The 14,440-nt window shown below is 53.1% G+C and overlaps 1 protein-coding gene across 3 annotated transcripts in view; it reads right to left on the bottom strand.

Moving 5' to 3' along the window:
* St5 (suppression of tumorigenicity 5) overlaps positions 1 to 14,440 on the bottom strand; it is a 179,446-nt gene that overhangs the window by 1,801 nt on the left and 163,205 nt on the right. For all 3 annotated transcript variants that reach the window (XM_023707591.1, XM_004647337.2, XM_023707592.1), the window contains 10 exons: positions 13,177 to 13,361; positions 12,116 to 12,225; positions 11,852 to 11,921; positions 9,295 to 9,372; positions 8,395 to 8,535; positions 5,893 to 6,041; positions 2,529 to 2,706; positions 2,188 to 2,229; positions 909 to 1,020; positions 132 to 371 (listed from right to left, as the gene is read on the bottom strand). In XM_023707591.1, coding sequence (XP_023563359.1) covers positions 132 to 371; positions 909 to 1,020; positions 2,188 to 2,229; positions 2,529 to 2,706; positions 5,893 to 6,041; positions 8,395 to 8,535; positions 9,295 to 9,372; positions 11,852 to 11,921; positions 12,116 to 12,225; positions 13,177 to 13,361 — 1,305 coding nt within the window. The remainder of the gene's footprint in view (positions 1 to 131; positions 372 to 908; positions 1,021 to 2,187; positions 2,230 to 2,528; positions 2,707 to 5,892; positions 6,042 to 8,394; positions 8,536 to 9,294; positions 9,373 to 11,851; positions 11,922 to 12,115; positions 12,226 to 13,176; positions 13,362 to 14,440) is intronic.

Here is a 14,440-nt window from a genome sequence, read left to right on the forward strand (position 1 = left end):
AAAGCAAAGGGGCCTGGCCTACCTGAGCCCCAAGAGATTCTACCACAGAGCTTAGTTATGCAGTTAAGTTGAAGGGAAACAAGTTTGCTAAGACCCGTAACCCCCTGCCCTCAAAATCCCCCCAGTCTTACCCTTTGCCCGACACTTTCTTAGCTCCCTGTCTTGGATGAAGCCAGTGAACATCTGAGACTCCATAAAGACTTCAAGAAAACGGCGGATGCTTTTGGAGGCGACAGACTTCCGAAAGGCCTCTCGTTGGAAGGCCCTCTCCCCCTTTTCACCCTGGGTCAGGAAGAGGGAGTAGTGCCCAACAGTCTCCACAAAGAACCGAATAAACACCTCGGACACTAGCCCGTTGAGAGTATTACATTCTGGAAGGCAAGAGAAAACCTGTAAGGGTCAGGTCACTGGCCTGCAAAGCCTTCCCAGTCTCTCCCTGGCGTGGTCTCCTGCTCCCAGCTAAGCCTCAGCCAACACCCCTCAGCTGTTCTCACAGTTATCTTCTGAGCTCACAGACTGGCAAGAGGCTCTTGTGCTCCTAGAGGTCAGAAACTGCTCTGAACATGAAGCTGGCCACGATGTGCCGGGTGAACGAAAACAGTCCAAGACCAGCGCACCACTTTCCCCTGACTTCCCAGGAAGACTCCCCTCCTCCCATTTCCTGCAGCAGCGTGAAGCAAGGCCCAATCCTTTGAGCCAGAAGAGTCGGTGATGACCTCTGGGTTTTCCTTCCCAGCCCTCCGGGAATCAAAAAGGCACTAGAGCGAGATCAACATCCTACAACCACAGCTATAGCAGCCAGAAAGGGACTGGTGCACAGAATCTGGGTCCCAGCTCCAGAGGGCCCAGAAGCAGAGCAGAGAAAGTCTGGGACTGGCGCCAGTGCTGCCCAGGCAAGCCTTCCTCACCATCATCGGAGTCACTGTCAGAATCCTGGGAGATCAGTTCATTCTTCCTCTCTAGAGCATGCTCCAGAGCTGCTTGTAACTTCCTAGGTAACAAGGTGTCCTCATCGTCCATCTACAGGGGGAAGAGACCCGGAATAGTAATCCCAGCTGATGCTGATGGGCACTTCCTGTGTGTTAAGTGCTTCTCAAAAGCTTATAGACATAATCTCATGTAGCTCCTCCTATAATCCTGATACTGTTATCCACCTCATTTGATGATGGAGAATTGGAAGGTTAGAAACTTACCCAAGTTTACACATTCACAGACTGCACTGGTCCTGAGCAGCCGATGCAGGTTCTGTCCCTAACACGAATTAAGTCTCCCAGTTCCTCCCCAGTTTATCCTCAGCTGCAAGTGGGACAGGGAGCTCAGGGCAGAGAGGCTGTGGCTAAGCCTGTGTCTCAGGTGTGAGCCTGGTCCACCTTCCCTGTCTGCATTCTGGTTCTGTGTCATTTGGCTCTGCCAGCAGTGTGTAAGGTACTGTCCATTCCCAGAGCAGATGTGCTGGAGTATGCTCTTCTGTAGAGAGCCAGCAGGCTTTCCATAAGGAAGAAGGGCTTACTGCACGTGACAACAATGAGTGCAAACCTTCACACTACAAAGCGCACTCTGGTCATCCTGTTGTCCCTGCCAACATTTCAAGGTGTTATCACCATCCCTACTTTGCAGACCAGAACACTTAAAAAAAAAAATTCTTTAAAGTGTTTTATTTATTTATTTGGTACAGTGTCTCCCTATGCAGCTTGGACTCATAGTGATCCTCCAGTTTTCAGCTGCCTGGCGCTGGGATTACAAGTGTACACCACTATGCCCAGTTTTGGTGATCAGCACAGTGTGCTCAGGGTTCTGGGGCTAGCACCGCACGTGGTACTAGGAATCTAACCCAGGTCCTGGTGCTTGCCAGGCAGGCACTCAGACTGCCACGCTATCCCTCCAGCCCCAGAACATTACCTTGACAAGTTCAGAGGCCTGTCCAAGACCACATGGCTCTCAGGTGGCAGAACAGAGGTCAGACCTTTGCATTTTGGGGCCCTGTCCCTTGTATTTCAGAAACCAGTGATGTCACCAGATAGGCAGATCCTTCTGGGACTAGGCATTCTCAGATCGGCTCTGTCTACTCAGTACAGAATGCAGGGCTCAGGCTGTGAACGGTGAGTGTCTGACATTGTCAGATTCAGGAGCCCGAGTCTAACAGGTGCCTGACCTGGGCAGTGGGTGGTTCCAGCGTGCTGTTCTTACCTGTCGGATGAATCGGTCAGATCCCAGGTTTACCATCAGCGCCTGAGAAAGAGTCATTAGGGGCAGGGGCTTAGGAAATGGGTTCTGTGGTGCCCTTAGCCAGGCCTCCAGACTCCCCAGGTTTCCAGGGCCAGATGACAGAAACACCTCCAGCTGGGACAGACCTCCCAGGGAGAGAGAAGTACAAGCCAAGCGGAGCCGGAGAGAGGCCCAGACCCAGAAGCCAAGAGGGATTCCAAGAGCCTTGCTCCCTTCCCCTCTGCCCCCTTCCCCTCTGCCCTCCTTTCTCCCAAAGTGGAGTTCTGGTTGCTTCCCTCCCAACCCCTGCCCACTGGCCTCACCTCCTCCACAGGAAGCTCCTTCAGTTTGGGGAGGGAGCTGGAGAGCAGGCCGACCAGAAAAGGGGTGGGACAGCACACGATGTCAATCATGGAGGCCGGGAGGACAGGAATGAAGGTGTGCTGCCAGGAGAAGGGGTAGAGCAAGGCCACCACCGCGTGGGAACAGCTGGACAGAGTGCTGGCGGACAGAGAGAGAGGGGTACCTGAGCCTGGCCCAGCACCTTCCAGGGACAAATAGTCGAGATGGCTTGGGCTCAGGACACAACTGAGCCCAGGGCCTTCACAAAGAATTACACTCCTGCCCCCTTTATTTTGAGACAGGGTCTCGAGTCACAGAGTTGTGCAGGTGGGCTCAAATGTTCCATCTTCCTGCTTCAGCCTCCCTGTGATGGGATGACAGGCATGCATCACCATGCCCAGCTTTAAAACATTTTGGTTTTTTTTAAAAAAAACAAACAAACATCTTTTGACACTAAATTTTCTGGTGTAACAAAAATGCTAAAGAGTTTCAGGGCCCTGGGTCAGACCTCGCAGAATGGTGAAGGTCCAACCTGGCTACCGCTTAGGGCCTCAAAGACACTGACACTACCCTCATTTGGGGACTTGACTTAGAAGCAGCCACAAGGTATGTATTAACACTTGCACATGCAAGGACTCTTCTCTCTCTCTCTCTCTCTCTCTCTCTCTCTCTCTCTCTCTCTCTCACACACACACACACACACATACAGACCACCCAGATGCATAGTATCTGCTCATGCTGAGAAATACAAAAGCAAGAGCTAATAACAAATCTACAGCATGCAAGCACTGGGAGGGTGCCAAGAGGTACCGGTGGCAGTCCTGAATTCACAGCTGGGTCAGCAAAACCTAGGGCCACCTTGGTCATAAGTAGCAGAGCCAAGACACAGCCAGTTTTGCTTTCTCCCATCCAAGTGCTTCTTTCTTTGCTCTTCCCTCCTGCTTCCCCTTCCTTCCCCCTGGGCTGGTAACTGTGATCTGACAAAGGCGGGGGAGAAGTGGCCTGTACCATTCTTATCAGCAGAAGGTGCCCACACCCCTATTTCCTCCCAGGCCTCAGTAAGGTCCTCCCTCTCTTGGCCTTGAGGGGGCTCCAGGACTCCAGACCCAGGATGCCACAGGGCTCAGTTGCCCAAGCCAATGACCAGTAGGACTCAGGGGGCAATCTCTGAGGGCCAGCTCAAATGCTCAGCCAGCAGAGGCTGGTGCACACTCCTCCGTGTGCTGAGGCTCGGTGTGGGCACCTAGAGGGAGGGGCCTCCATCTGTCAGGTCGGAGTGCCTCCCTGAAGAGTCATGTGCCACGGCACACATCTGTCACTCTAGCTGTTTGGAAGGCTGAAGTCAGTTGAGCCCAGGAATTCAAGACCAGCCTGAGAAAATGGTGAGAGCCCATCTCAAAAACAAAAAAACCCAAAACCTCCACCCTGGGGGGCTACACTACAGACAAGCACACACAGCTCAGTGCATTTTCAAACCTGACTTTTCCTCTGCATCAACAGAATTCACTTAATAGCCATAAAGTCTTGGGCTGTCTTTGAGCAGCCCAGCAACCATCTCACTCTTCCACTTGGTCCCAGTGATGGCAGGGCAACTCCCCTGTTCTACAGGGACATCTGGACATTCACCAATGCTCTGTCATCACGGGCGGCCCCCACCCAGGTCAGAGGCAGACCCTGATGGAGAGGATGGCTTTCCTTACACCCACAGCTGGCACAACTTAAATGACTAGAGTGGGCCAAGAATAGGACCCTGGGGTACTTTCCTCCCAGAACTGTCCTGGAATGTGCTCAGAGGCAGCTGTAACCACAGGAAACAAAAGCTGTATTCACCAAGGCTGGCCTGTGGTGGGAGTGGTCAAGAGGAAGCTCAGCCCTGACTGCTGGGAGGTGAAGCCTTCAGGAGAAACACCCTTGGGCTGCAGGCTTAGGGGCCACCTGCAGAAGGCAGAAGGTAGTAGACAGGTGCCCACATAGACCCAACTGCCAGGCTGGACCCCTTCACAAAGGCCCCGAGAGTGACTGAACACCTCAAGCTGGCCCCCAGAAGCACTGAGGCTACAATGGGAACACATGCATGGCAGTCTTCATTTCTAAATGCTGGCCATCTCTGGAAAAGCCAGCGAATGTGGTCCCCTTATGAGCGCAGCAGGGACACCATTTCTCCTGCTCATTTCAATTACCCCTTCATACATACAGAAGGAAATAGCCCCGGGGTCAGGGATTTACTAGGGGACAAGCCAGGAAAAAGTTCTCACTGCCCTCATCTCAGCACCTGACACACCCTAGCACACAACCAGGCAGCTTAGCATCCAAATGATTGAATTAACTCCCCTGCTCTAGGGAAAGCCCTGCTTGCGAGACAGCCTTAGACAAACACAGCAGAAGACCAGGTACTGCCAGTGTCCCATTGCCTCCCAGCCTGTCCCACGCTCTCCTTTCTTGTTCCACAAAAGTATCAGTTGCTGAGAGGAGCTCCCACTTCTCTTTTCCTAGAATGACCACCACTTCTGCCACCCCTCCATGGTCACAACCACATCTCTACTCCAAAATCATAAATGCCAATGTGGACCCAGTCTCTGGTCCCTCTAGTTTTCTTCTCATTCCTCCTATACCAGCTCTCTGGCATCTCTGATCGCGGACATCATCTTCCAGTTGGGCTGGCTGAACTTCCAGTAACCACCCTGCTCTCTTAGCCCTTTCCACAGCTCCCGGGCTTCCAGCCCTGGAATTCCTTCTCCAGGCAGCCCTCACCCATCCTACTGACGGCTCAGCCTCCTTATTGCCATTCTTCCTCTAGTTCAGAGATGAGTGCCCAAACTAACCCAAAACCCACCTCTTCGTCCCAAAGTGCCCACACTGCCCCATGTGTGCTGTTACCAGATGCTCAGCTGCCAGGCGACGGGTGACACTGGGGAGACTTGGCTCATATGCCTGCTGCAGCACATGCCGCAGGGGTGCTACCACTGCTCTAGTTCCTCTCCCTCCTCAGCCCAGCACCCTACAAAGGTGGTCTTGCGTCCCCCTAGAGGAAATGCGGCCAGCAGCCAAGCAGTCCCCCCGTTTCCTACCTTTCCCCAGATAAACACATCTGCACCTGGACTTGCATGGCCCCTGCAAAGGAAGAAGCAACCCTGTTCTTCCTCAGGCACAGTCCTGCCCTGGGATTCTCAATCCTGGCATCCTGTGTGCTCCCCCGCCCCTAGCACTCTGCTGCAAGGTTTGTTAGCCTTTCTCTCTCTCACACACACACATCACCACCTGTGACATGCAACACATGCTCGATACCTGTTGACTTAATCAGTGGCTGTGCACCCCCCCCCTTCTTCCTTGATCCCTGGCCCCTACCTCAGCTTATCTGCTACAAAAATGACCCGACGCTCCAGCAGCAGGGAGGCAAAGATCCGGATGAGCTGGCGTACACTGAGGCAGGTAAAGAGGCACTCAAAGTCCACATGCTCCAGCCGGGAGTCCATGGGCCGCCGCAGCTCTAATACCTGGAGGGAGTTGGGGATGTGGGCAAAAGCAGCCAGGTCAGGTTGCCCCAGGCCCCACCAGGGCTCCTGCAGGCACAGTCTCCTTTTCCTCCCTTTCCTTCCAAGGAACTTGCATGCTCCCTGCTCTGCAGTAAGTTCCAGTCTCCTCGCCCCCTGGACCACAGGTCTTATAGCACCAAATACCCAAATACCTATAGGCAAAAGTCGGGGCACAGAGGTGCCTGCTCTTAGGAATAAGAAGAACAAGGGAGTCGTGTCTTCTGATCTGCACGGCCCTCTCCCCTCTCTTTCCCATCTGCCCGGGTCAAGGCCTGGGCCCTCACAGTGACCAGAATCTACAACTCATCACAGCTTTCCAGCCCACAGGAAAGCAATGCCTACATCCCAGGACTATGGCCTCCACCATCTCAGGGAACGCAATGCTGATGTCCTTGTTGCCACATCCCCTCCCTTTCCTGGTGGAAAGTTTCCGCCCAGAGGTTATGCTTGTCCTGCCGTTTCAGCCTTTATCTAAGTCCCACACCAGGAACAAGGAATGACTTAGACAGTCCAGAAACCTGGCCAGGAGGAAGCAGGGCTATGAGGCCCGGGCCAGCTGCCCTCCATGCAAAGCCTGTGCCCAGTGTCCAGGCCCCAGGACTGGGAATCCCGCAGGATGCTCCTGAGCCCTCGGTCTCTTTCCACCCATCCCTCCCTCAAGGAGACGACAGCCTGGAGGCTGTTAGGAGCCGGGAAGTGGGGAGAACTTCTGCACAGGGGCAGGCAGACAGGGCTCTAAGGAATGTGGAGTGGGCCAGGGAAGCATCTTGGAGCACAGGCTTCCTGACTCGGATTCTGCAGAGAAAAGAGTGGAAGAGTTCTAGACAAAAGCAAGAAGGGTGCAAGGATCAGTCACTAATCCAAACTGAAGACTTGAGAAGTCCAGTCCAGAGGCAGCCAGGCCAGATTTGAAGGATGGACAGGCTGGACATCACTGTCAGGGTAGGGCTGGGCCTCCAGGCCAGCCACTGATCCTGATGTCTCCACAGGGGGACAGGGAGAAAGGGCCTGGGAGGAAGGCTCACAGCAGGCACCACCACCACACAGAAAACTTCTGTGGCTCTCAAGTCAGTGCCTTTCCCACTCTGGGTGACAACCCACTCATTCCTTCTTCCCTCAACTCCCTGACGCTCATTTGTTTGGTTGTTTTGTTTTTGTGAGGCATGCTGTCACTATGAGGCCCAGGCTGGGCTCAACTCTATGATGCTCCACCTTACCCTCCTGAGTGCTGGGATTCCAGGGGTGCATGCCCACGCCCGGCTTTTCTCTGACTTTCAGAGGGCACCCTTTAATTTCTATTTTGAGAAAACCAATGCTGCCAGATGAGAAGCTATGGCCTCCTTTCCTCTCCTAATGAAAGCCGGTGCCCCACAGAGCTTGCCACCAGTGCCTCTGTCCTTAAAACTCTCTAAGACACTTAGTCAATCCTTCCAGTCAAGCCTCCCTGATCTCATCATAACTCTCTGTCAGACGAAATGCGTAACCCTTGACCTGGCCTGACAGGACCCCTACAACTTGGTCCCTCCTTACCCACTCCTCCTCGCACCCCTTCTCAACCACCCCAGCCTCTTTTCAGTCACTTTCATCCCCAACCCCAGTCCCAAGCAGACCCTTTGTTGCACACTCTGAGTCCTTTGTTTTACTTGGCTCTTTATACCATTAAAAGTTACCTATTTGCATACACAAGTATTTATTTAAGTAATTCCAAGGTCTCTTACTAGACTAGAAACTCCTGGGAGAATAGAGCTCTTTATTTCACCTCTTTAACTCTGCCCTAAGGTCTGACACAATCCCTGATAGTGAGAGAGCACCTAGCAGTATATTTTTAATAAATGGTCAAAACAAGGCAGATAAGAGTGCAGTTTACAAAGTGGTTGGGATAGATATATAGTTGCATTCTCTTAATGAATAGAATGATTTTTTCTAATGGTGTTTGTAAGTAGGATCACAAGCCTGCATCTTGTACAGCAATTAACCACTGAGAAGAATGTATGCAGTGTATTATTTGTTGAAACTGTACTTTCGATTTGATTTGAAGCTGTCTCATTGCTATATGTTTATCAATAAAACTTTGAAAAGAAAAAAAATCACAAAAAAAAAAAAGGAGTGCAGTTTAGTCCAAATAGGTCAGGGAAGGCACCCAAGAGCTGAGAGTCCAGCAACATTTATAGCTCCATGGTTCACTTTTTCAACTGCTACTGCACAGTGGCAAGGAAGGGGCTGTGCCCTGCACACCCAGAGATGGAAGCCTTGCCAGCCCAGTCCTCCTCCAGCCCCTGCGCTTGTCAGAGAGAAGCCCCGCAGATATCCCTACCTCGTTGCCAGCACCTGGCAAGAACGTCTTCACCTTGATGGTCTTCCCGGGGGCAGGGAAGGGGGACTCCATGAGACTCCTCATGAAGGGATAGACCAGTGCGGCAGAGATCCCACGCCGGCGCTCCACCTCGTCTAGGACCTGCGTGGGCACCCGCAGCCCCCCGGGAAAGAGCATCAGGAGTGGCCCTTCCCCACCTTTGGCATCTGATCACACTGGGCTCGAAGCTGAGAACTGGGAAGACTGCACTGCCGGGATCATCACACGCTGTCACGGTTTGATCTGAAAGGGCCCTTAAAGGCTTCATGTGTTCGGAAGGCCACGGGGCCACGGGGGCATCAAAACTAAATGTGCCCAGGCAGTGGGGCCTGGCTGGAAGCAGTGGGTCGCTGGGGGCACGGCCTGCGTCACCCTCTCCAGCTCCTGCCTTCTCTGCTTCCCAGGTGCCATGGTGTGAGCAGCTTCACTCCGCTCTGCCCCTCTGCTCTGCCTTTCTGTCTCTGTAGTATGGACCCTGGACTAAAAACATGAACCAAAATAAACTCTTCCTTCAAGCCTGGGTGGCAAGTATTAGGGCGGCAGGTACTGTGTCCCAGAGCTGAGAAAGTGACTACGTCATCACTGCTCCCACTTTCCCTGGCACTCCCTGGAGGCTGCTGTTTTTCCTTAACTGGCCTTGTTGCAGGGCGCAAGAGCCTGGCAAAGAAGTTTCTGGACTACAGAAAGAGCAGGGAGATGCAAGGGAGTGCAGCCTGGGAAGGGGTGGGGGGAGGCCGAGGGCTCACTCATACTTGCTCCTGCCTTCCCACCCTCTCCAGGTGGTTTTCTCATCTAAGCTGGCTGCAGATGGTCCTGTGGGAGCTGTCAGCTGGGGGCAGGGAAGCAAGCCAGAGCTCTTACCTTGGAAAACAAGCCGAAGCAGCCCAGGCGGCTGATGACACAGTACACCTCTGGCAACCGAGGCCCTTTCCCACTTGGCTGGACCAGGAGGGGCGGGAGAGAGAGAGAGACAGACACACAGAGGGCATGAGTATCACAGCCTGCTCCTGTTCCTGGGCACCTGAGCACTAATCACTGCCTCCTAGTGAAGGAAGATGCCACGCCTCATCTAAGTCCAACTGGGCCCCCAGGGAAAGGCCACCATTCTCCAGAGGCAGAATCTGGCCCCTGCGGGGTCTTCTAACCCAAGATGCCAGGCCCTAAACAGGTTCCACTCTCCCTCCCAGGAGGACGCTCTGACAGTGGATGGAAAAGGACAAAGCAGTTAGCCAGGGGCTCCAGGGCAATTTCTGGACTTACATCCCTAAGGCTGGGCCCCAACTGTGTGTATTCTCAACAGAAAGCCATGGAGGCTTATGTCCTCTCATGGGGACACTGCATATTATGGCTTTTCTCCCTTCCTTGATCCAACTTCAAAGGTGACAAAAGATGAGAAAGAAACTACTATTTATTAAACGCTTACTGTATCCAGGTGCTAGGCTCTGTACTCTAAGAAGAAGACAACAGTGTCCCCACTATACAGATGAGATGACCGAGTTCGACACTGAGTCATGCCTACGGTCATGCATCTAGAGGCTGTGGACCCAGAAGTCTGTTTTGGCTTCTGGTTTTGCTTTCTTACCTTCACAGCATGCTGCTTTCTGATAGGAAGGGAAGGAAAGGGACACAAAGACACAGGACAGAGGTATGCTACAGAGTGAAGAATAACAGAGAAGAAGATGTAAAAAGTAGGCACTGGGGGAAGGGGCACGCACTGCGAGCTCCCCGAGCCTAAAGCCCCCACATATAGGCTGGGAGAGTCCCCGGCATCTGCTCTCCAGCAAGGGGCTGGCAGGACCTGTGGCCGCCTAGAGCTCAGAGGCTGGGAGAGCCTGGCACAGTCCAGTGGGGAGGAAGCAGAGCGGCAGGTGCTGGCCCCTCGTGCAGGCTGCTAAGCAAATGCAGATGGGGCTATTTCAGTCTCCAAACCTGCTGGCCACACGTCACCAATCTAAAGAGAAGGCCGAATCGGTTTTTGTCCATATTAGGCCTGAAAATCACTCCTCTCTCTTTCCCTCTCTCCCGCCTCCCCTAAAGCCCCAAGTGATTAAATCAAGTATGTGGGATTTGGGTTAGAATCATTGTGTCCAATCTGCAGGAATGCCGGGTTAGTGCCAGCCCCCTTGGCAGGGACCCAGCCTAGGCCCTCTCTGAGCGCGCCAGGACAAACACGCTCTTCCCTGGGGGCAGCAGACCCACTGGAAAGAAGCTCCCTCAGAGTCGGCATCTGCTGGACTCCTCCTGGGCTTGGGGAGGTGGTGGGGGCCCGCCAACCTCTGCCCCGGGCATCTGCACTGCTCCCTGTTCCCTGAGGCCCACTCACAGGGCATCTGATAGTCACATATCCCTTCCCCCAGGCTATCTTTTCAGGGGAGTCCATGAGTGCCAGACTGGTGATGACAGTCTTGGAGTAAACTTCGGTGCTGTCCTTCCCTGGCTGTGTGACCCTGGGTGAGTTACTGCACTTCAGAATCTCAGGGTCTTCATCTATAGGTCAGGGATAACAGAACTATGAGGACTATCAAAGAAAACAAAATCTGGTATTTAAAACATCTATTTCAGCACATGATAGGTCCTAAGCAAAAGCTTATTCCCTTGGTCCTTTCCTACTACACTGGCTAAAGATCTTCGTGGATAGGATCCATGATAAAGTCGTCTCGTCCTACTATGTAGGACCCTGCTAAGGACTGCCTTCATCTGCTCCTACCTGGTGAAGGTATCTGGTGAGGCCTTCTTTCACTGAGGTCTGGAAACCCCAAGGCACTGTCAATAACCCATGACATCCGGGGATAGTGTAGCGGGGGCCAGGCCCTGTCCTGCCCTGCCTCTGGCTTTCCATGCTTCTGTCTCGGGCTCTTTCCCAGGACTGATGGGAAGGAGGAGTAGAAAGAGTTTTTCTTTTTAAAAAATGACTTAGATTTTGAAAACCCAAGCTCTTTCCCCTAAGTTTCAGGTATCTGTCTGTCCCCAGTCCTAGAGAAGGACTCCTCTATCCCTGCTCAGACTCTGTCTTCCCAGACCATGGATAGGACTCCTCCCCACACCAGGCCAGCCAAGGCTAATATACATACACATCCTTCTGGGGTGACAGCACTGCAATCAGATCAGCAGCCAGAGCCCAGAGTCCCAAGGAAAATGAATGAAAAGTACAGCAAAGATAAAAAGATAGGACGACTCAGTAAAAGGTGACCCACTCCCTCTCCTTACTGTAGATAATTCTAGATCCCAGGGTCCACCAGGGGCTCCCCTGAGCCATGCTATCACAGGAGTGCCTCATCCGAGAAAGTGTGTTGTAGGGAGTGTGTGTTGGACTTGGGGTGAAGACCACAGAATTTCATACGCGCTAAACACATAGAAGGGCACACAGAAAAATACAAACACCCTGGCCACCCCCTAAGGACTGAGCAGTCCTACTCACCAGTAGGCGCCGGCAGTAGCCAAAGCGTCTGCTGCCATCTTCCCCCGTCAGCATGAAAGAGAAGGTCTCACTGGAATAGATGAGGAGGAGAGAGAGGTCTGTCATCAGGGAAGTTACCAGAGGACTGAAGAAACAGCCTCTGACACAAGGACTGTCATCTCAGGGGCAGGGCCAGGTTGCTATAGTATAGGTGGGGACTAGGGCCAGCGCCACAGTCCTGGGGCAGGCTATGTCCCTGCCCCCTCCAGCCAGCCCAGGCCTTACCTGCTGTACTCTGACACAGGGAGCCAGTCTTTGGCATCTGGAAAGCAAAACTGGGGAATGGCTTTGAGCCGCTCCTCTGCCTCACGCATCTGCTTGGTGGGTCGGTCCAGCTATCAGAAGAGAAATGTGGAAAGGGGTCACCAGATGACAAGGAAACCTGGCGACAAGGGTCAGGGTGGTTGAGAAGCATCTCCTCCCCTGAGACTCTTAGCACCACTCTTCCAGCCTTCTTCATGCTTCTCAGCCACCTAGGTCCCATGCCTAACCCTTGCAGAGTGCCGAGTATGAACAGAAACCTCATTCACGTGTTCACTGGATAAATGCCAACCTTACGCATGGCATCTGATGGTGTGCTGGGGCTATGGATGGACAGAGAGGACAAGGCCCCTAGTCCTGCACACTCTGGTCAGAAGAGAGAAAGTCAATGGCATTTCAGAGTAGGCCCAAAGGAAACAGCACAGTGATGTGACAGTAGAGGGGCTGCGTCAGGGCCTGAAAGACCTTGGAAAGAGGTCACTTGAGCAGACTGAAAAATAAGAGATAGCCCACAGCCCTGGGAAAGGTGGACATAGAACATTCAGGGCGGAGGCAAGGGCAGAGAGAAAGGGCTTAAGTATTATAGGTTGACAAGGGAGGCCAAGCTGGCTGGCAATGAGCAGAGAACAGTGAGATACAGTGGCTGAGGGAGGTGGGGCTTGAAGACTAGTGTGGTGATGACTTATACAGCTCTGAGACTATACTAAGGCACAATGGATTTTAAAATTTAAATAGGTGAATTAGGTATCCATAAAGCCATGGAGGCAGCAGCAGGAGTGGCCAGGCTCTGAAGACCCTGTGATCCAGGTAAATAGGCTGGATTGCATTTTAAGCACAGGCGTTCTCAGCCCTTGTCCTCGGAAGGAGCCTTGGCCCAAGCCCAGCCAATCTTCTCTCCTTGCTGTGGGGAGGGGGAACCTGCTAGGAAGCCATGACAGAAGCAGGATCTCTTCTTCCCAAGTGGGCCTCACAGTCAGAAAGAGCAGAGGCAGGAGCTGGGAGGTGGGGGGCTGGGAGGGACTCACCTTGGGGAACTGGTAGGAGACTTCGGGGAGGTAGGTGTTGCGGGACGGCTTCTTCTTGAGGGACACCACCACAAAGTATTCAAAGAGTTCCCGTTCCTGCCACTCAAGCAACTCCAGCTCCAGGGTCCGGTAGCTGGGCGCGCGCTTCAGCATGGATTGGATGTGGACCAGGCGCTGTGTGTGAGCTGCGGGCAGCAGGGGTCACACAGCAGGGCATAAGCAGGCTGGCCCTGCCCAGACCCGTCAGCCCTCTCCTCCCCTGATCAGGGCTCTGCCTCTAGGGATCACCTGCAATGTACAAGCCCTGTCTGACACTCTCCCCGCCCAAGGTTCAGGGCAGAAGTGGCAGCAACAAGACATCCATACCTACAAAAGATGCTGGCCCAACATAAGAGCTACTAGCCTGGTCCTCCCTGAGCCTCAGGGAGGGCAACCAACAGGGCAACAGAGGGCAGGCAAGCCCAAGGACGTGGCACTGGCACCCACCCTGCCATCTCTATTGGGAGGAACCAGAAGATATGAGTATCTACAAAAGCTTTATCTTTTTTTTTTTTTTTTTAAATGTATTTGGTACAGAGTCTCACTACCCAGCTTAGACACATGCCTGGAGGCAGGGCCATTGCGGCCTGTGTTGCCAGTGTCCCTGCACTTGCCTACACAGGCGCTTAGCCTGCTGAGCTATCTCACGGGCCCAAGCTTCATCCTTGTATTGGGGCCTTTTGCCACTGTCCTGAAGTCATAAAGCCCATAGGCTGACCTGTCTGGAGGAGCAGTGGTAGAAGGGAGGAGGGAGCAAGCTCCCACATACTGTGAAGGTCTAGTCTAGGCAGCGTTTCCTAGTAAGCACAGAGATTTGCCCAAAGCCCCTGAAAGGGAAAGCCTCCAGAATCTTTTGGAGAAGTGGCAGGCTCCTCTCTAGAGACAGAGAGACGGGTGGCCTCATAGCTTCCAGAGGATCAGTTTCCAGTCTATGGTACAATTCTTGCAACCAGCAGACGTACTTGTGTGAACCTGTCTCTGCCTTTCCAGATTGACATTTACCAGGCAAACCTAAACCCCAATTCCTATGAACAATGGTTTGGGAAAGTACAGTATAAGTAGGGTCTCCAGCCTTAAATTTGGAAAAATGAGAACAATGTTTGAGTCAAAAACGCAGGACCAAGTTATTAGAATGGACCTCCCAGGGCCAGGGAGATAGCTCAGTAGAATAAGCACTTGCCTGGCAAGCACAAGGGTCTGAGTTCAATCCCCGGTTCCACAAAAA

The sequence above is a fragment of the Octodon degus genome, unplaced genomic scaffold (genome assembly GCF_000260255.1).
Source record: "Octodon degus isolate 3935 unplaced genomic scaffold, OctDeg1.0 scaffold00302, whole genome shotgun sequence".
Lineage (NCBI taxonomy): Eukaryota > Metazoa > Chordata > Mammalia > Rodentia > Octodontidae > Octodon > Octodon degus.